Raw genomic sequence first — 22,481 nt, forward strand, 5'->3', positions numbered from 1 at the left:
GATATCATATAAGAGGCTCCTCAGTCAGTGACAAAATCTTTGCTAGACAGGGCATACAGATCATAGAATAAATTATCAAAATTTCCATCCCTCAAAGACAAGTAAATAAACATTTCAATTTTGTTTGAATTATAGATTATAAGGTAAGAAAGGCAGTGGCTTTTGGCAACAACTGAATCACTGTATGATCTTCATTGTCTGTAGTGCCTGTGGTGCTGTGTCCTGTTTATTGGTGACCCAGTAACTTTACAATGGAGAAACAGTTGTCTGACAAAAAATATGAAGTAGCTAAACAGTTTTATCATTACTGAACAGAACTGATGTATGTAAGAATGAATGAGGAAAACTGGTGTCGCAGCTCTGTATGTTTACAAGATTTTATGTGAAAAATATGCAATTTTACATCATCACTCCTGTTTTTACTGGGCCATGGGAGATGGCCCAAGGTTTGAACATGATCTGCTCTGAGTTCCTTCAGGAGGCATGCTGCAGAGCAGATGTTGCTTCAGTTGATCTCTTGTAGGCATGTTAAATGGAAGAGATTGGATTAAGATCTATTGCTTGTTACAGAGGCAATTCCCTGCCTAAACTTCCAGCAGTGAGAGGTGCCTTCTTCCAATGTATGTGCCCAGCAGGAAGAGTGCACCACTGGGCCAGCTCTCCAGATTATGTTTTTGAATGAAGCTCTTAGTGTAGCAGACATCTGCTGTAGCTGTGGGAACTTATGTTTTCTAGCAGTCAAAGAATAAAGAATTGCCCAGAGATAATACAGAGTGGCATATGTAATAAAACACAGCTACTTGTTTCCTCACATGTAAGCTAAATAAAAGCTCGCATCTTGTTTTATTACATGAAGCCTGAAAAGTAGTAGATGTTTATTGGTGGAATTGTCCACAAACGGCAACAAATACAAATACAGGTCAGAAAAGGGGAGTGGATCTCATTTAAACCTTCAGAGAGATTGTTGCTTCTGCAGTGGAGGTACAATACTAAAAAAGGGGAAAAGAGCTATTAGTTAAATAAACCAAAGCAAAGAAAGGGAAACAATTTGTGTTTATAATTGCAAAGTTAAAAAGTAAAACTTTTCAACAAGCTTGTTTATTTTGTTCTTTGTCATAATTTTTGCCACTTTTTAATACAAAATGCACTTCAAATATGTCAGAGGAAAACCAAATAGTGACAACTTCCAATAATCTGCTAACGCTCATGCTAATATATATAAAAAGAAGGTAGATTATTTTTTACTTTCAAATTCTAAAAGCATTTTAAAAATTGTGGGGTTATTTTATATTTCTAATAATGATAAAATAGCAACAAATTCTTAAAATATTTCTCAGTTCCTTTGGGATGTGGGAACTGAAAAATGAAGTCTCTGTTTTCAAAAAGCTTCATGATAATGCTATTTGCTGAATAGACATTAGTTAAAATATTTAAATGTGAAACATATTTCCTGGGTACTTTTTAGAAATATTATGGAATAAATGCTGTGATTTTGACTCCTGTGTATTTTTTTCTGTGTCTTGATGGGATATATCTGTTTAGACAATGAAATATCAATGCCAATAATGCTTCCTTGCCATGATGCTTCCTTGAAACCAAATGTTTGGTTTCAATATATTCAAATTAAAAGAGAAAAAAATATCTTACTAAAACAATCTGAATATCTCCTATTGTCAGTTTAATAGTTTAGTTCTTCTCTTCTCACATATCTATTATATATAATATCTATTATATATTACCAAGGTTTTACAGTTGTGGTCATGCATAGCATTTCTGCATCTGGGTAAATACACATGCTTAAGTAATTTAAATAATTATTTTCTTCGCAGACAAAGAAACTACTATGTTAAGTTTATCTGACTATTCTACTGTGTATAGAATACTGTCTATGTTTTTAAACTAAACTTACAACACTATGGATTTTGAGAATAGGTTAATTGAAGATATAAGATTTCAAATATTGTGGTTTTATTTTGTGGCAGAATTGTAATTTTGTGACTGAAATGCAACATGTGTTTCCTTGCAAATAAAGATGTCTCACATCTTTTCAAGCACCATTTTTTGCCATCATATTCCTGGAAGTCTTTAGCTATTTCCTTTCAGATTTAATTAATTAGACCTATAGGAGTTAAATTGCCATTTTGGAAGGTGTGTTTTTGTTATGTAATGTGTGGTGGTTTTGATAGGGGGAAAGATGCTCATTCTCTGTCCAGATGTGGCATTACTTCTGTTGTGCTCTTCATCATGATCTATGGACTATTCTACCTCCAAAGACAGCCCAGGAGATTCTTACAGATGTACTAGAGCAATCTTTGGATATTCTGTCCTCCAGATATTGTCAGGTGTGTCCCAGTTACAAAAGAACACCACAAATCAGGTAATGGTTGTATATTTAATGCACCGTTTTGATGGATGAAAGAAGTAAATGTTAGTTTTCTGTTACTCACTGCTTTGATTCAAATTTCAATGTTAATGAACATGACAAAGGGGATAGACTAAATCTATGCATTTTGATATTTGTTTTAATAAAATTTATTTTGTATATTTAAGTATATTTTGTATTTATGTTGCAAACTGGGCAGAATCAAAGGCCTCTTTCAACTCTGTGAAATTGTTCCATAAACTGCTTGATTGGTTTAAAAGCCTCACAATGAAAGTTCACAGAGGATTGGTAATGCAACAAAAATGTGGACAGACTTGACCATATCAGGATTCATTAAGAAAATTTAATGAGTTTCTGTAGAATTTGTGTTTTTATAGAGTTTTGCAAGTGAAAGAGCTACAAGGTCACATCAAAACATTTGTCAGAATGATGCCAGTGGTGTAGAAAGAGAGAGGAGAAAGAGGCTATTCCTTTTGCTGTCATTTTAGAAAATAAGAAATTGGAAGTTTTTCTTGTTGCAGTTCTTATGTTTCACCAGTGAGTACAGTCTTTCTGAGAAATACTAAAGCAGGTGTCTTCAAGAGGAAGTTAATCCTATCTTTGTCCTTTCTATCTAATATCTTGTTTTACTGAATAAACAGGTGCATTTATCCTAACAGAATCATGGAGAATTACAAAATGGGTGAGGATGGAAGAGACCACAGTGGGTCATCTGGTCCAACCTCCCTGCTCAAGCAGAGTTATCCCAGATTACATAGCACAAGGCCAAGTCCAGACAGTCCTCTTAGATGTCTCCAGTGAGGAGCAATCCACAACCTCTCTGGGCACTCTGTTCCAGCTTGGTCACCCACACAGTAAGGAAGTTCTTCCTCATATTCAGGTGGAACTTCCTCTGCATATTTTCTGACCATTGCCTTTAGTCTTACTGCACAGCACCACCTAGAAGAGTTAAAGAGTTTGTGATTTTAGAGGGTTAGAGACACTTACCAGGTCCATGTTCTGTGTGACCTAAGAGTTATGTGCTGTCATCTCAAGTTTTATTATGAAAAGGACTATTGTCATGAAAGCTCAAGTAACTTGCACAAGATGACCCTCTTGAAATGGGTAGGAAAAAAGTGAAATTTTATTCTACGTACATATTTGTGCGCTCTGTTCCTGCAATAACTTGCTGTAATCAGGCTCTTCTGTATCTTTCGGTACAGAGAGGTTTTCTGAAAACTTGCCTGGAAATTTTTTTTTTTGGGAAAAAGTTCCCTGAAATATGAAAAATACAATATTACTTAAATATCGTATTAGTCAATTCTACATGAATTTACTTCAAATTACTGAACAAGAAAGAATTTTTACATTGTCATTTTATAGAAAATTTGTATATTCGTTAGGGTGATTCTTGAATTTTTCACTAAGTAAATTGATCTATCCAGTTATGAATAAATGAAAAAAAAAATATTCAATTTAATTCAATATATTTTTATCACAGAATCTTTACATGTTTTTTTTAATATTGTTGTAGTTTGTGAGGGTATATTTTCTCCCAATAGTTCTTCAAATGGCAGAGAACTGATGTATAAGTGGTGTATAAGAGATGTATAACCGTCTGCTTATGTGTGTTTGCCTAGATTTTTCAAAAATATCATGATCCTTAAAAATGCATATGATCACAAGTGTATCCATGGCTTTTAGGTACTTAAGTAGTTTTTAAAGTCCAACTTCATACCTCCCATATTTTTTGTGTTATTCACATGTTTCCTGCATATTGTGTGTCAGCATAGTTTAGTGAGATTATGTTGTTGTAGATTGGGTTCTTGCTGTTGTTCAGGCCAATGATATATGGTGCTCTGCTAGCCACTATCAACAGGCAATAGATTACTGACTCAGAAATGTTCTACATTGTACAGTGTTGCATGGAGGTAGTTTTGCAAATTGAGGATTAAGTTACTTTGTTCCTATTTTTTGCCCCAGGATTTGAAAATAGTATATACATTTTAATTATAAGAAAACAAAATTTATATGTATTAACTTGTAGTTTAGAATGTAAATTGTACATGCCTAGTGACAGTGTCCTTTGAGAAAGGACATTTCCAAATTTTTAAGTCTTCTTTTTACTAGTTTCAATAACAACTCCTCTGTGAAACGGTTGATTTTTACAGAGTAGTGGGTGGAGATTTCCTTCATCACTGAAGAGGAAATTTAAAGTCCATGTTATGATTTTGGTGTTTATCCTGTCAGAAGAAATGTCTGTTTAATTGGAATTTACCACTATCAAGGTATCTTAAGTAAATGTTATTCTTGGGCTGTTTTTGCCTACAGAATTGATATTGCAGCAATTTTGATGTCCACTGAAGATATGATCTGGTCAATTTGTAGTTCTGTGCAGGAGTTTCTGAATCCAGACAAAGACAGAAATCTCAAGATCTATAAAATACATAGCCACTGCAATAGTCTGATCTCTGTGCTGGCTATTTTAACTTCGCCACTGAAGAATTTGTATGAGTGAGTATGAAATAAACATTTAATTTGAGATAAAGTGGTTCTTGAGCTCATATGGATAGATTTACAAAGATGAATTTTTGTGTTGTAATCAAATGTAATCCATAGTATTGTCACATTTTAATAATCTTTGTCTATTTCTCAGTTTGATCCTATACTTATTTTTTGTGATCTTATCTAAAGCCCAGTTATATCTGCTGAGATTTTATTAGCTTTAGATCAAACTTCAGTGCCGTGCATTTTTTTTTCTGTTAATAATGTAGACCACAGTGAATATCTGGGTTGATTTCCTCTGTGGACAGCCAGTAGAATTGTATTAATTATTACTGACCCAAATTTGCAAGGTATTTTTTCAGTTAGGACATACTTCTTTTTAAATATGGTCTTATTGATCTGAAAACATTTACTACTATGGTACCAAATACTTTGGCAAGGGTGTAAAGGACTTAGTCATTCATCAGTTTAAAAGAAATCATCTTACTAGTTAAGATTTATCTGCTTCAGGCTTTCAGCTAAATCAGAAGGTTCTGTTGTCCTCTGATAATGTTTCTAGAAGTATAGGAATGGAAAGGTAATTTACTAAAATGATCATCTGGTTATACAACCAGTATGCTGCAATAAATGTCGTTAAAAATGTAAGAATGTAGAATGTCCATATTTATAAAATCATGTTTTCACAAGTCACAACTGTAAAAAATAGACATGTAACTTGCACTGAAATTGGGTCTAAGTCTTTGTTAATAAAATTAATCTGTAAATTTGGTGTAAGAGACAATACAAAGTGGGACCACAAATTTTAAAAATAGGAACAACAAAACCCCAACTAATGAAGTCATATCCTATTTGACTGGCTTTTGCTTAATTATTCAAAATAAGAAAATTCTAGGTAGTACTAGGGTGGAGACTTCCTACATACAAACTTCTTTAACAATTTTTTTTTTTAGTTATGTGTGGGCTGTGGGCTCATTTTAATATTTGTGTGCTCTAAAGAACATGCAAAAATGAATTGTAACTGGTTGTTTGATCTTATATAACAAAGGCTTATGAATAAATAGCAATTTAGAAAGTGACTCAGGAACAGAATAGTTAGTCCTATTATGGCAGTAGAAATGGAGGGAGGAAAGGACCTTGGAGTACCTGTAACTGCTTTTACTGTCAGTTTTGACATTTCATCTTTCCTTTATGAAAGCCCATAAAACGGTAGACCAAAGTAAATATGCTGTATAATTTGTCTCTTAAAGTGATTCTAGTCTCCTCCTCATCAATGTTGTTTACATATTTATATATATATATATATATATAGCATGATAAAAAATGTGTGCTTGCTGTAGAACTCACGGAGTTTCAGAACAAAGTGCCAATGAAGAGCTTGCTTTTTATTTTATGTAAAATGCTGCAGGTAAAAAACTTGATCATATAGCTTTCAGAGTTAGGGATGTGAATTTCATTACCTGAATTTGCTGATCTGGAGAACAAAACCTTGACATGTGCCAAATGTAGCAGCTCATTGAATTTACTACAAAGTACTGTGCAAATCACCACCAAAATATGGCAGCTTTGTCTAAAGACAACACAAAATATTGCCTTATTTTGTTACATAGAGTTACAAAAATTAATAACACTTAAGACCATTTCCATATAGACAATGTATGTTTTACAGTAAATAAAATAGGATTTTTTTAAAAGAACTTCTATTTAGAAATTGTATTTTCACAATCTGTGAGGCGCCATTATTGAAACTATTTTTTTATATATTTAATTGCAGACAATATTTGTCAGTTAACCTGACCCACTGTCCAGAGAACAAAGAAGAAAATGGTTTAGCCAATCAGCTTCCAATTATATTCAATTGGAAACACCTTGATATAGTGAATTTTAGGTGAAGTACCTAGGTGTATTGTTTACTGGGGTATGCATAGTTCATTACATTAAGAATCTATCAATAATAAATTCAAAAGTTACACCTGACTTTTAAGGAATATTAATCTTTCATCAATTTTTTCTGCAAGTATATTGTATAATCATAATTTCCATCTGTTGTCTTGGCTCTATATCTTTCACACATTTGGTAAACTTAACTGGAAGTGAAATCTTTTCTTTTAAATCTGTCATGCTGTCTTTTTGTACTGGAAGTTTTTCCTTAAGTGATTAGAAGTCAATTAATCTTTAGACTTTTCAGGAAAATTCTGTGTAATCATAAAAGTGGCAATGATGAAACATTGTTTTCTAGAAATTGTATAATATTATGACTGCCTCATTTCCAACTTACTAGAGAGGCTGTACTCTCTATTGCTTAAGTGAACTAAAATCGTTTAAATCTCTTGATTATTTTGTGGAAATTGAACAAAACCATAATGATGGTGAAAAATTAGTAATATCCTTGACTTCAGATAAGGTGACTATTTTCCCATTCCTAATTTTGTGATCTAGACTTCCTTTTCTATATGACAAGATTACTTAGATCTGGTCCATAATTCAGCTATGAATCTTGGGCCATCAGGGTTTAATACTTGTTTTTCTGTGCTTCATTTTTCTCCACCCTTCTGTGGCTTTCTGAAGTATCTTTAGCATAATGGAAATGTTGGTTGGAAAGGACTGATAGAGGTTTTCTAATCTAGCCTCCTCCTCAAAGCAGAGCAATCAGCAAGAGCAGTCAAACATGACTGTGTTTGGCTGGCTCAACTGACACATGCCAACCTCCAGGAGCTGAAGTTTTACAACTTTTTGTGAAGCCTGCTCCACAGCTGTGATGCCTTAGTGCAAAATGTTGCCTTGTATCTAGTGTGAGCCCTCAAAGCTGCTGGCTATAATTTACTGTATCACATCAGCCCCACTGAGAAAATGGGTCAGTGTAATTACTGTTTTGGTGGTTGTAGACTATCATTACATAAATTGACACTTTAGCCAGTTCTTCACCACGGTAAAGGAGTCTAGGGCCTTCAAACATTTTTTTACAGACTATTCAGTTTAGTCTAGTCTTCTCCAGTTTCCTCACGTTCTTCTTGTAGCCCCAACAGCTGGACGAAATAGTCTAGGTAAGGCTTAAATTGTTGCCAAGCAGATGAAATAATCTTTGTTTTAGTTGCTGTGTTCCTTCTAATACAGCCCAGTGTGTGGCTTGTATTTTTTCTAGTGATAATACACTGTTGCCTTTTCTTCAGCGCCCTGCTGACCATAAACCCCAGGCTTATGATTGGGTAGCGTGGCACTCAGGCAAGTCAGTTCCCAGCCTAGGTTGTTGTAATTCTGTAGTTGAAGTAAACAGTTGCTCTTTGCCTCAGTCAGTTTTGTGAATTTCTGGTGGCCAGTCTTCCATGAGTAGGCACTCAGCTGTTTGTTGCGTTAATTACTGTATCTGCTTCCCCCAGTTTAGTGTCACCTGAAAATCTGCTAAGCAAGTGTTCTCTATCAGCTTTTGTCGGCATTGTTGAGGACCTGTTGAACAATGAGTCTCTAGAATGTGCTCCTCAAATCTATTGAGTGTTGCTATTTTCTTGCTGCTTTCTCAAGCCTCTGAAATAGGAAGATTCTCATAATTATGAATTTGCAACCATCATTGTTTTACTTTCAACAAGATTGTTGTCAGTTACTCAGTAGCTGGGGTTTCATGTAGTGGATCATACAGTTTCAGTACTGCCTGTGAATGCACAGGAGAGTCCAATGCCATTCTTTACTCATAAGTTTGTAGAGGAATAAATTATCTCGGCCTCAAAGTAGAGACTGTGTTCTGCCTCAGATTCAGGGTTGGTCAGTTTGGTGCAGATCTATTTTGTGCCTGTTTTGATATTCTTTAGCCTTTTGTACTGAGTAGGCAATGATAAGTCTTGTAAAGAAGAATATAAAGAGTAAAGTGGATACACCCTTTAGTGATTTCATAGTATGAATTGTTGGATCTTATTTTCTCAACAAGAAGTTGGGTAAGTTATTTAAATGTTGAGAGAAGCATATAGAGAGTCTATTGGCAAAATTTATCTATATTGTTGTAAATTCAATGTTATTCAATATTAAACAGTGAAAACATTTCTCTTTAGTATGAGTTATAACTCATGAAGTTGCTTTTTAGTAATGTTTATTCCTTATACAGAGAGAAATCATACAAACACTACAAATAAATACTGTTTGGATTCATCTTGCTGGCATCTCATTTCTTCACACCTGCACTCAGGCTTACAGGATCAGTTCTCACCTTGTCATTCTCTATTGACGAATAAAACCAACTGTAACTTGAAATCTTGCTTTGTTATTAAATCAGCTGTCCAGTGCTTTGAGATACTAGGCAGCTGGTTTAGCATAACTTGAAACAAAAACAAATGCCCTACTACCTATTATTATATTTCTGTCAGAAGAGTAGAGTTCAACAATCTGGCACAGAGTTGGGCTTTCATAGCAAGAATTACCTAGCCAGCAGTGAACATTAAGAAATGCTGTCATGAGAATTACTGTATTATCATCAGACACTTGATTTTTTAATGTATTTGAAGCTATTCTAATATTTAAATAATCTTTAAAACCATCAGATTATTTCTGTCTCACTTTAAAAATTTCTGTAGAGATTTTGGTATAAGCAAGTAAGTCAGAATCCAAAAATCTGCCCTGTGTTTCTCCTTAGGATACAGCTAAGAAGTCATACTTAACAAGCTGCTTTAGACCAGAATGCTGTCAAACAGTTCCTACACAACCAATACACAAGATACGGTCCTCTTTTTTTAAATTAGATTACTAACCAAAATGTAGTTATCACACTTCTGTGGAGGATGTTTGCTCTATACTTTGCTATATTCAGAAAACAATATTTCAGTGGATGAGAGACAATAAGGTTTGTTTTTTGCTTTCACAATATTGAAATTACTGTCCTTAAAATAATTCTTTTCAAGTTTGCATTCTTCTTTTGGCTACATTAAAATCTCAGCTTTATTTTTAATCTTCAGGTTTTCATGAATTCACAAAGAGCACAAATAGACTGTGCTAATCCTTCTGCTCAGATTTTTTTAACTTAAGATCTGTATTAAATTATTTCATTTTTTTTTTAATTAGTAAGAATGGTTTCCAAATAAAACAGCCTATCTTTTGGAGACATTCAGGAAATATACAGCTACCTTTCTTGTTGAAAAAGGATAATTCTCTCCTTTCATCTAATAGACATGTGGCTATAATTCTGAATTACTTCAGATGAAAGATAAAAAATTCACAGCCAAGTAAGATGAAAAGTAAGATGCTTGTGAAGTAATAATTGTTTATATTTCATATATTTAATAGAGGCTGGAATGCCTCTCTGCTGGAATTGTAGGCAGTGTAAATGAGAATAAAAAGGGAAGAGGCCACAGGGCATCCAATACTATCTCACATTATTGAATCCTATTGGCTACTAGAAAGTTATACAAATACTAATAATTTATTACTAAACAATAATTAAAGTCAAATAGTAAATATAGAAACCTGTTACACCATAAATCTGTAATTCCATCATTTAATTAATTAATAAAATATTTAATTTTTAGTATCTGTAGGTTTTGCCTCTCACATAATTTAAGTGAAGTACTGCAAAATTGACATCTAGTCACAATCTAGTTCTTCTCCAGTCCTTTATACTTGAAAATAACCAGTATTCCATTTCTCTCAAGCCAGTGAAGGTCCAAAGCTTCTAGTTCAAATTTTTGTCCAGTTTAATCCAAAGTCTATATATGCTTGTGTGTCAGTCAGTATAATTTCAAAAGATACTTTACATATCATTATTATAGAAGTGTTGAAAATACTATGTAATTTTGTCATGCAGAAAGAAGAGAGCTATAGAAATGAGTAACTGAAGATAAATTTACTTATTGAATTTGCTTATTCAAACATAGTTTGAAAATGTATTATATAGGAAAAAAATATGAAGAGAACTTGAATAACAGTTATTAGATACTGAGTTTCAAAGAGTGAAAGTGAATAAAAATATATAATTATATTTTTTACAGTGCATAGATTTGCAATTATGTGTTTGCATACATATATTAATAGTATTTATCATAAGGTGTTTTGTGTCTTCTATTCATATATACATACTTAGTAGTGATCCAAGGGGATTTTCCAGCTCCTATGTAATTTGGAAGTATTTGATTTCTTCCAGGACATTTCTGGATAATTCTGATGAACATCTTCCTCAAGATTTTTCAGAAGTCTTTTATCATCCATTACACTGGTTATTTTGCATACCGTCATCCTGTCTTTTCTTTCTGAAGTGAGTATCAAAAGTTGAGTCTTGTAAAAGGATCACCAGATAGTCAGTATTAGTCAAATATTGTTACATTTTGAAGAGCATATCTGAATAAATGTCTAATTAATACTCTTATTTTTAAAATCATAGAATAATTTTTTAATTAATTACAGATTTCTCTAATCTTTGAGAGTCTGAAGAAACGTTGCACTGAAAGCACTGTATTTTGCTAGTTTATTAATTGTGTTTGATATATGAATTACCTGTAAAATTTTCCGGCTTTAATTAAAGAATATATAGTTCTTGATAATACAGAAACTCAGCACAGTTGCTGTTTTGAAGGACTTGTAATTAAAGGGGAGATAAAGAATGTATGCCTTTCTTTTAGGATTGTAGTTTAAAAAAATATTTGCTACATAAATAACTCATTGAACAACATGCTGCTTAATTGTAGTTGAATTTCTTGGAGTTTTTTGAATGATTAGAAGCAAAAGCTTTACTTGTCTGTGTCACTGCATATAATGACAAGTGACATAGGAGATAGATGCTACCAGCTGTGCTGTTGTTTGCTTTCTAATTTTGAAACTGAAGCACTCCCACACCAGTGTAGATCCTCTCCTAACGCCTTTACCTCCCTCTCCTCATTTTTAAAGTTATTTCCTGAAAGGTCTTCACTCTCCATTTTTATGAAAAGCTGCTTTTGTGAGATGTTTTGTGAGATGTGTTTTCCAATAAAGTATTTTTATCTTTTGGAGGAGTACGTTATCAAATGAATGGTGACCTATGGATGACTGATATGCTTGGGATTTATTACCTCTTTCCTTGTACACATAGTATCTTTTACTTTGTGTATGAAAATATCTTCCCTATAATTTTGCCCCATACTACACAAAACATGCTGATTTCTCTCCATAGGCTCCACTCCTAACTAGGTGTCATCAGTCCTGTTCTCTCCTTCCCTAGTGCCTCTGATATCTGCTGAACCAGAGACAATATATGGTGTGACTGCATCAGAATCATGTGGTTTGCTGACTACATGCCAAACAGAGTTGAATAACTGCTGAATTCAGAATGTGTCCTGCTTGAAATAATAATTTAAGTTCTTATAAAGTGTGAAAGATCATGTGTGTTTATCAAGCTTCAAGGAACTTTGTCAGTGATTTTTAAGTTATGCGTGGTTGGAGAGAAAGGAGAAGGAGGGATACAGTAGAGCGAATGACTGTGTTAGAAAGGAATCTAGTCATCCATTTCTGGAAGATTTATGCTTCATTAAGTATTCATTGTAGAAAATACAATAAATTTTTTGATGTCCTCATGCAAGGCCAGATCTCAAAATTTAAATTATACTGTGAAGTATGAGTTTTGGATGATGATTTCACAAGTGAGTACCCTATACTGTGTAACAGTATGTAAAGGAAATTCTGGTACTGTTTCAGTCTGACATGATTATCTTTTCAGAGACGGAATTAAGATAGATATGAATAAATAGCAGAAAACTATTCCAGAGCTATGTAGTATGCACTTATTTTCTGTGGAAGAAGGGTACTAAAGTACACAACTTCTTGGACAACAAACAGGAAAATGTGAAGTACAAAAGAAAGTACATCTCTGAGAAGATACAATTAGTGTACCTTTGTGAGAAAAATCCATATATAGAGAGAGCCTTGCATACTGTCCTGGTGATAATGAGTGAATTATATTGGTAAAATACTTAATATTCCTTTTTAACAACACACTTTTCAGCTGCTTATTTAAAAAAAAAAAGTGAAGGACTCTATATCTAATGAGTAATTCTGAGGTGTTCTAGTTTTCTTCATTGATTTTATACTCTCTGTTAATGAAACCTTTTTTCCCATCATTTATCCCCTGCCTTTAGAACATTATAAATAAACATTATATTTAAATATTGCAGAAAATTGTATTTCAGAGCACACTAATTATTCATGGGTTGTTTTCCGATTTTACGTATTATGTCTATTATGTCCACTTTCTCTAACAAAATTGAAGCAAAGGCCTTTGTTTACCTCTCAAATGTGGCCACCTAATTTTTAAATGACAACTCTAACCTGTCATACATTTAGCTATCTAGAATTTAGACTTCCTAAGCTTGCTATTTCAAAGCAAAATTTTGGTAGTTCCTGCAATTAATTTGTTTACTATGTAACTTGATTTCCTATGTTATTTTTCATTGCTGAAAATGACTACATTTTGTTTAATTTTATCAATTTGACTCCAACAAGAGTGTCAAAGTTGTTACCATGAATTAGCATATCTACTTGTCTTATAACATCTTCTAACATTATAACATCTTATAGCATTATAACATTAATTGCTAAGTTCATTGAACTTTCCCTTCCCTTCCCTTCCCTTCCCTTCCCTTCCCTTCCCTTCCCTTCCCTTCCCTTCCCGTTTCCTGAAACCAAAATAATATGGTTGGTTATCAAACTAAAGAATTACTGATAATTTATATTACAGTTCCTTAATGATCATTTGGTGATAATAATCTTATTTATTTATTTATTCAGATAAATTTATTTAGTTACTAATTGTGATTCCTTCATTGCTAATTGTGATTCATTTTTTGCCTCATTTTGTCTCATTTGCATTTGCAAATCAAAGTTGGAGGGTTTTCCTTCTACTGTACAAAACAGGACATTTATATGTATGATATTTATATATACTTCACCTTTTGTCACTTTTTATGAGGCTAGTCTTATTTTCACTAGTCCTGAGCTATGAGGATGAGAGAACATATGTCTCTCCATATGCACGTTAGAAAACTTCTCAGTGCATTTATTGGTGCTAGCTTCATGGCTGTAGGGAATGTCTGCTGTATTTTATTTTTCCTGTAAGTGAGTCACACCATTGTACATTTCAATTTGCAAGATGCTTTAAGAGCCAAGAACTGGTGTATATTACAACATGATAACTTCCCATCTGGTCAATGACAGACAGGTTTTTTTTCCAATTCAGATAATCTGAAAATATAATTTATTTCTATAGGAATTTAAAATATTATTCTTCATAAATCTAATTGATCCAACTTGTCACTTATCTTTTAGTTTGAAGGCAATTAATGACCCTATTAGATAGGATAACATGACATTTAAAGAAGAGAAAAAAAATTAAACTGGCCTGAATATAGTAACTGTTTAAATTTTAACTTTAATTACTAACTACTTATTAGATTATATATAGATTATATTTGCATTAGATTATATATATAGGACTAATCGTGAACACACAGAAATTAGGATAATTATTTTAATAATGCAAAATCCTAATGTCTTAATGCCATATGTATTCTAAATATGGAGAATATACTTTGACTGCAAGTTCTATCAAGATTTAAATGTATATGTGTGTATATTTTTGATACATACTGCTTGAATCCAGTATGTGCTAATATTCAAATATAATTGTAGAGTTAGAGTTAGTGCTACACTGTCAGCAAAACATATAAAGTACCAGATGGAAATCACAAAAGCTATACATGAGGTTTCCTGGCACAGACATTGCTTATGAAGTTAGAGGTATTTGTTTTAGTGTTAAAAGAGCAAGGCTGAGGTTCCTTTACTAAAATTACTATTACAGTGGAGCTTTGTCGTAATAGTGGGATGTAAGGCCCCTGCTGGAAGATGGTGCTATGGTTTCCTTAGGTGACTTCAAGGCTGCCCAGCAAGATATGTGGCATACTGCTTTTTCTGGTAATGGAAACACAGATATATGAGGGACTACACTAGAGGAGTATATCAGCTGACATTTTCTTTTCCAGAACTTGTAGGTTTGTGTTGAGTATATTGTATAAATAGCAGCTTTGATTCAACTGTGAAATACTTGTGCAGTTAATCCATTTTTTTCATGCGTACATTCAAGCATATTTGGGAGGTGGCACACTTTGCTAAGTCAGAACTTGTGAAAACATGCAACTTAATGGAGAGGTACCCCTCTGTTAGAACTATTATATGAGCCCATTTTAATTCTGTCCCAAAAGTCATATGTAAATGGCACATAAATTGTTTGAGCAGAGGCATATAAAGACTTCCCTAGTCTGACAGAAAAATGTCAGATTGAAAACCTCCCTATGAAGAAGGTTTTAACTGAAGCTGTTTTTTGCATACTAGCAGGTAATATTTATATCTGCCCAGTCAATGCATATGAAGTCCTTAAAATCAGGCATGTAAAATGTACATGTGCATAAAAGTTTATGAGGTGTATAAAGTTTCAATGTTATCAATTGTTGTATAAACTTGTAGCCAAAAAATAATACAGTGGCTAAACATCTGTTGAAATTTCATTTCAAAAGAATCTTCAAACTGATAAAAACTTACACATTAAAGAAAAAAAAATTGAAAACCCAATTTTGAAAATTTGTTTTTAAAAATGCTTCAAGAAAATGCTAAATACCATAGGTGATAAACATTTGGCAAGACAGATTTGTTTGTTTGTTTTTCATTTAACTGTAATGTGAGTTCAGTGATTGGTGTTGGGTCACTGGCTGTGTTTGGAGTAAGCCCTGGAATAATATTTGGAAATCTCAATTTTTGCAGAACATGGAAGTCACAAAAAGAAAATAAACTGCAATCTTTTTAAAAGCTAATGGATTTGTACTGTGCTTTTTTACTTCTCCCTGCTGGTAAAGCACTAAACCAACTAATCTAATATTTCTTGTGGATTTTTCAGGACACATAATAATTGCTCAACTTACACTGGTATTTTGCACCCCCTCTGAGCATTTTCACTGCCTTTTACTTAAGCACTTTATACACTTCATCAAGGACAGACACTTCAGATCTCTTACTCAACAATTACTGCAATAATAAACTAAAAAATTATACCCTTACATTTATTCAACTGTAGGGGGAAAAATCCCTCCTTTTTTCATTGTAGAGCAAAATAAATACTGTTCCATGAAAGAGATAAACTCAGTTGTTTTCTATCAGATTTAACTGTGGCAGAGTAACAAATGTCAGTTTGCTTTTAACTAGTTGAAATTAAGTGCAAGTCTTTCTCTGAGCTGCCTTAAAGTAAGGAAGCATGTAAGCATTTTCAGAGTAATCCAGGAAGAGTTCACACTTAAGGGATTTAGTGTTACATCTGCAATTAAAAGATATTAATTTCATAGATAAATTAACTATATTATTCTTTCTATCTTTGTCTTATATTTTGAAAGGACTCCATCAGCCAGAGAAATGGCAGCCCAAGGTCTTCTGAAGCTGCTTTTATCCCAGCCATACTGTAATTTGAACTTGCTTTTGGAAACTTTGTTACACCATGATTGTCTCTTAGTGAAAATTTTGCTGAGAAGCTCAAGTAAGTATTGATCTTGTCAATCCATATAAGAATATCAGTGAGAAATACAAATTAATTTTTAACTACTTAAATGCTGAAGGAAGGCTGACAACCATTTTGAGGGTTAAGTACCCATTTACTTACCAATAGGACATGTATTGAATGAGTAAAAAGATAGAAAAAGCATCGCTTTTTAAGTGAGAATTTACACTCAACCAGTGTATTAATAATTTCAAAGCAAACTGCAATTTGATAAAATAGGCTGCTATCATTAATGCAAAAGAGTCAAAATGTATTTGAAATTTATGGAGTTTTGACACTGAAACTCCTGTACACAGATTTTTAAAATTGTGGATCAGTAGTCTAAAAGAACACTCTCAAAATTATATTTGAACAGTGGAAAGCTTCTTAGATATTTTGTTGATATTATTTTTATGCTTGTCGCTGTAGGCATTCTAGAATTACATATATATGATTCTGCTTGTTAAGTCATTAATGCTATTTTGAAAGTAGAATAAATAAAAGGATATTTCTACAAATTTTTATTTGAATTCTGATGGTATTGAGTTTGAAGCAACAAACTTTATCAAATCTTTCCATTAGTAGTTTGCAGATCAAATGATCGTATTGTTGAATAGCTAATGGTAGAATCACCTCTTTGACTTAATTGTGCAGGAATATGAGAGTCTTGGTTTCTTCATTTTTTTGGCAAACAAATTCTTCCTGTTTATCAAAATAACTATTACATCCACAAAATATTTAAGATATTTATATTTTCTATCTATCTATCTATCTATCTATCTATCTATCTATCTATCTATCTAAAACATGATTGAGTTCTGTCATTTTGAAATGGTCTAATATTTGTCAGGAGTACATCTTCTATTGCTGTCACACATCTTATTGGGACCTGCAGTGCATACGCTTGCCTACTCAAACACATGTCATCTTTTACAAAGGCTGACAAATGTTTGATCAGGGTCATAGCCTTACCCTAGTGTAATCCAGTATTGAGTTTTACTATCTGTTTACATTATTACAGGTAATAAGTGACAGAATGTATTAGTCTATTGACTGACCAACCTCTTAAGCTTTAGGGAAATCTACGTGACTTTGAATTACAAAATGTGTTATTTACACTGGCTTTATTCATGTAACTTCAATATTGGAATGAATAAACTTCCAGTTTAGATAAAGTCAATATCTGTGATGATCCATATAATCTAAATTAATCTCAATGGGGTTAATTGTCTAATGACAAAAAATATGTATTCTTTATTCCTTCTCCTGTACCATAGTTTTTGAGCAATTTGCCCTGGTATTCAATTACATAAGAATTTTTTAAGAAGGAAGAGCTTTTCACATATTTTGCATTCAGTCATTTCCTTTTAAAAACCAGCCAGAAGGCAAAAAATCTTAGATACTGATGAATTTTCCTGTATTGTTTTAATGCTTTGGGATGCTCAAACTAGGCATCATTCAAATACATTACATTTCATTGTAGTCCCATTGTTCTCATGGTTGTACCATGGGAGGTTCAGAAGGAATGTAATTCCCCATCATAGCAAAGAGTACTGCTGGGAATGCCAAAGATTTTTTAGTAGAAAGAGTATTTGTAGAGAGGCTATGTATGCATGATTCATGTTGCTAAATGTTACAAGAAGGATATCATATTTGTATATATCCATGTATATAATTATATAATAACTAGACAGGAAAATGATATACATAATTAATATAATAACAATTATAATATAATATAATATAATATAATATAATATAATATAATATAATATAATTAATATAATATAATATATTAAATATATAGTGTAATTATATACTATCTGGACAGGAAAAAGTGCAGTTTTGTAATTTTTTTGTGCATTATGATGTAAGAAATAGATATAAAATTAAAATATGGAAATATGATCTCTATATTTATATTGTGTCAAAAAATACTAAAGATAATGAATCACAATTGCCAGAACTCAACCATTTATTGTGCACATGGCTACAGTATAGAGGCAATTTTGAAAAAAAATAGTTGAAAATTTTGATTTGTGTATTTGACCTCTGTAACAAGCTACGAGTCTAAATAACTGAGGTTTTTTAAATTACAATGTCATATAATCCTAGAGTTTTTTTCTATAGGTCCAACATCCAGTGACTTTGTTCAAGACATTCTTGAGTATGTAAAGGCTCTAAGGTCTGTGTTATGACTTTTCAGAGAGGAATAGTGAAGGTTGCTGCTACTGTGTTAATTTTCTGTCAAAATAAACTATTTTGCAATTTACTTGGCACATTGTTTTAACCAATACTGCCTTTCATGGATGTGAAGTAGAAGTGGATTATTTTGATAAGCAACAAATAATAGAGGAAAAAAGGAAGTGGTGCCTGTATAAAATAAGTAGCTGAATCCAGCAAATGCCGACATGAAACTGTGAAGGATGTAAGTGAATTCTGAGCATTTCTGCTAGATTTGTACTAAATACACATCATGCCAGTGGAACAGTCTGTGACTTCTATTTTGATAATCATTATTTCCAGGAATCAGGAGTTGTTCTTTGCACAATAAGGCAAACAGCAATAGCTTTATTGGATTGCTCTGACCCAACACAGTATTAATATTTTTCAGAGGGGATCCCATCAGACAGTAGACACCTGGCCACTTTTGAACAGCAGAATTAGTGACAGTGGTCACTAAGAAATTGTCACTGGTAAATTGTCAACAAATGCACTATGTTGCTTTTTAATCTTCAAAAGAATCTTATTCATTACCATAAAAACTTGAGACTCAAGTTGTTACAGAAATTTAATTTGTCTTTCTGCAAACAACCTTAAAGTGAATATTGGCATGCAGAGATAAACTGTAAGAAATCTTCTTTCACAGCAAGACCAAGCTGTTGGCAGTTTCACCTAATGTTTTTGGCTTGCACAATACATATTTGAAATACTACTAGGAGATAGTATTGTTTAGTCTGTACATATCATCTTAGATTATGTACTTGGTCCCACTAAAATTTTGAAATATGACATTTACAAATATTCTGTATTAAGTCTAAGGCTGCAAATCTGAAATTGGACCCAAATAAATGTGATTTGCTTCAAAAAGAGGTCAATTAGCTTGCACACATAAGAAGGATGGGGGAGGGAAAGCTTCCACCAAGAAAATATAATTGTGTGGTGCACCATTAGTGTCATGGTTTGACACTGGCACAATGCCAGTGCCCCCATGAAAATGCAATCTCTCAGTTGAATGCTGTGAAATGCAATTGAGAACAGAGCAAAGCAGGCCCAAGCTTAATAACGGGAAAAAAACTTTATTAAGCTACTACTATAAAAGAAAGAAAGGAAGGAAAAAAAAACACACACAAAGATCAAAATGAAAACCTTGCAAAGCATTCCTCCTCCCACCACCCAACTCCAACAAACCACAGTGAGACACAATCTGGACCCCAATCAGGTTTCCATCCCCCAAACAATCAATACTCAGTCCATTGAGGGAACAGAGTCTCTCCTGTGCCACAGACCCCCCAAGAAACTCAGCTGCCACATCCTGTGCTTCCATGTCACACATGGCACCGCCCAGAGAAAAGTTTGCCATGGTGACCCTGCTCCTTTCCATGCACAGTGCTCTCACCAGCAATGCATGGATGGACAGACTGCTTTTAGGATTTTTCCTTTCAAGGATGCCCCGCCAAGAGGAGGAAAAGAAACAACAGTTCAGTTTTTCATTTTTTGGGACCACAGTCCCATTTTCCCCCTGGGGCCGAGGGTCCAAGAACAGAGATCTTCTTCTCTTCTCCTTCTCTGAAGACAGAGGGCACCACCACAAACCCCCTAACTTTCCTCTGTTCGCTCCACTTCTGTCTTTTCCCAGCTGAAGCAGGTCTCTGGCTCACTGGCATCCTCCTAAAATAAAGTTTCTCTTGGAGCAGAAAATTTATTCAGTCGGTGGCTTCCAAGGAAAAAGTCCAGCCAAAAGCCACTCCTTGTCCCCCCCCTCACTTGCTCTTCTCCTTCCTCAAGGTGAACTGCTGACAAGCTGCCACTGCCAAGAGGCTCTGGGTGGGGAACGGAGACATCCCAGATTTCTCCACCCTTCCACTTGCAGGGGGTTCCAGTCCCTCCACCCCTGGGCCCACCTCAGTCAGGCCATGGGCCTTCCCCTCCCCACCCAGCCACAGCCGGGCAGGGGAGAGGCTGCACTGCGCGCTGACCGGAACCAAAGAGAGCCAGTTCCCCTGGGAATTCTGATTTTAACCCCTCTGTGTTCTCAAAGGCATGCCCACCTTCAATTGGTCAATATCCAAATTGACCTCTGCCTTCCGGAAAAATTCTCTTTCCGTGTCAAACCACGACAATTAGACAACTTTCTAAACACTAATAGATAATGAAGAGTTTTCTAGGACTGATTTTTTGTTACCCATTTTCTGGGAAGAGAACTTGGAAATGTATTAGTAGAACTGGAATTTTGTTCCCCCACTCCAATTCTTTGCTCTCTTTGAAACAGTTCTCTGGTTGCCACAATGTATAATGTGTCATTTTAAGGTTACTTTTAAATATTAATTAATTTTAATCAAACTTAATTACATTTTAGACACATAAGAGTAAATAGCACTTATCTTTTGTTGTTTACCCTAAAAGTACAGTGAAAAGTGGTAACTTCACCAATTGACCTCATTTATGAGACTGAACTATTAGTGGCAGTAATAAGTTATTACAGAAGAAAATGTACATGCCTTACATGGATTACCAACTCTATCACAACTGCCATTTTTAAAAGCTGTAGCATTTGACACTTTTATTTCAAGTTCTTGAGGGTCATTCCTTTTTCTCATACTTTCATTGTACTGTCTTGTACTTCATTATACTTTCTTCTAATGACTCCTTGGATTTAATAATCCTGTCATGGTCTATCACATAAGTGAAAAAACTAGCAACCATCCTAGTCCCATGGCTTAACTATACACCATTTTGGGAAAAGTAGTCTTGCAAGTGTTGGTCACAAAACTTAGAGTAATTTGTATCTTTGTGCAAAAATGAATCTGTCCTCCCAGTATTTGTGGATCGTCCAATATTAGGTTTGTGGGTACCTCTGAAAGTTTTCTTAGCCTCTTCATGATAGCAGTCTGTGTCATGGTAGCCTTATGGTTAGTTAGAAGATTACTTTAAAAGAGACACCTCCTGAAAATCTTATTGGATTCTGTACCTGCATAACCAGTGAAGGATGTATTGAAGTGATACACTTCTGGAAAATAAGTAAAAAAGGGACCTTAATGCAGATATCCTATTCCATTTGGTGATTTTCCAGTGATAAGATAGAGAAAACATGGAGTTTCCAAAAACCTAAATAGGATTTTCTATTTGAACTGTAGGGGACCCCTACTGTGAATACCTTAACTTTTCTTGACAGTGTGTGAAGATAGTGTCTGATACATGTGTGGATAGACTTGGTGTCTGTGACATATGGTCATATGGATAGCTTTCCAAAGACTTAGTAAGTTCTGATAGGAACTTCTTGCTACAGTAGAGGTCTAGACTGTGTAAGTTTTAAGAAGGTAAGTGTCCCAATACATTTAGGAACACAAATGAGCTAATGTGGCCATAGGACTACATTCAGTATTGCCTCATAAAATTTTGGCAGTCAGAATGTCATGCTGCATGCTATCCCATAAAATCATTACTGGAGGTATTCTGACAGTAATGGGTTTTTTCCATTGGTCTTAAGGTAGATTCTACAGAAGTTACTAACTCAGAAATGCATTAATGGAAGCTTCTTCTCATGGAGTTGAAAGTAAATTGTTGAAGGAGAAAAAATTCTAAATTGAGTTGAATGAAAATAAATGCTGTGGCACTGATGGCATGTAATGTATATCTACAGAAGTAGTTTGCTGATATGTTAATAATTTATGGGCAGATGTTATAAACATTGTTAAAGCTTTTTTGCCATGTTGAGCTTTATACTTGTCATAAATTTAGGATTTATTTGATTCAGAGGGAGCAGCTAATATAGGGCTTATTATTATTTGGAATGTATTAAATTGGTAGGTAATTTAGGTTTAAGATCTAGGTTTTATTCAGGATAGGAGTAATATGATCCTGAGATCATATTACTGA

The 22,481-nt window shown here is 33.8% G+C and overlaps 1 protein-coding gene across 10 annotated transcripts in view; it reads left to right on the plus strand.

The window, feature by feature from the left end:
* The window catches only part of KIAA0825 (KIAA0825 ortholog), a 238,784-nt gene that overhangs the window by 90,090 nt on the left and 126,213 nt on the right, over nucleotides 1-22,481 (plus strand). For 9 of the 10 annotated variants that reach the window (XM_085568051.1, XM_085568057.1, XM_085568059.1 and 6 more), the window contains 5 exons: nucleotides 2,187-2,377; nucleotides 4,694-4,876; nucleotides 6,639-6,752; nucleotides 10,983-11,093; nucleotides 16,243-16,382. In XM_085568051.1, coding sequence (XP_085424177.1) covers nucleotides 2,187-2,377; nucleotides 4,694-4,876; nucleotides 6,639-6,752; nucleotides 10,983-11,093; nucleotides 16,243-16,382 — 739 coding nt within the window. The remainder of the gene's footprint in view (nucleotides 1-2,186; nucleotides 2,378-4,693; nucleotides 4,877-6,638; nucleotides 6,753-10,982; nucleotides 11,094-16,242; nucleotides 16,383-22,481) is intronic. The other variant, XM_021541538.3, reaches the window with a different exon arrangement.

This window comes from Lonchura striata, chromosome Z (genome assembly GCF_050655825.1).
Source record: "Lonchura striata isolate lonStrDom1 chromosome Z, ASM5065582v1, whole genome shotgun sequence".
NCBI classification, from domain to species: Eukaryota; Metazoa; Chordata; class Aves; order Passeriformes; family Estrildidae; genus Lonchura; species Lonchura striata.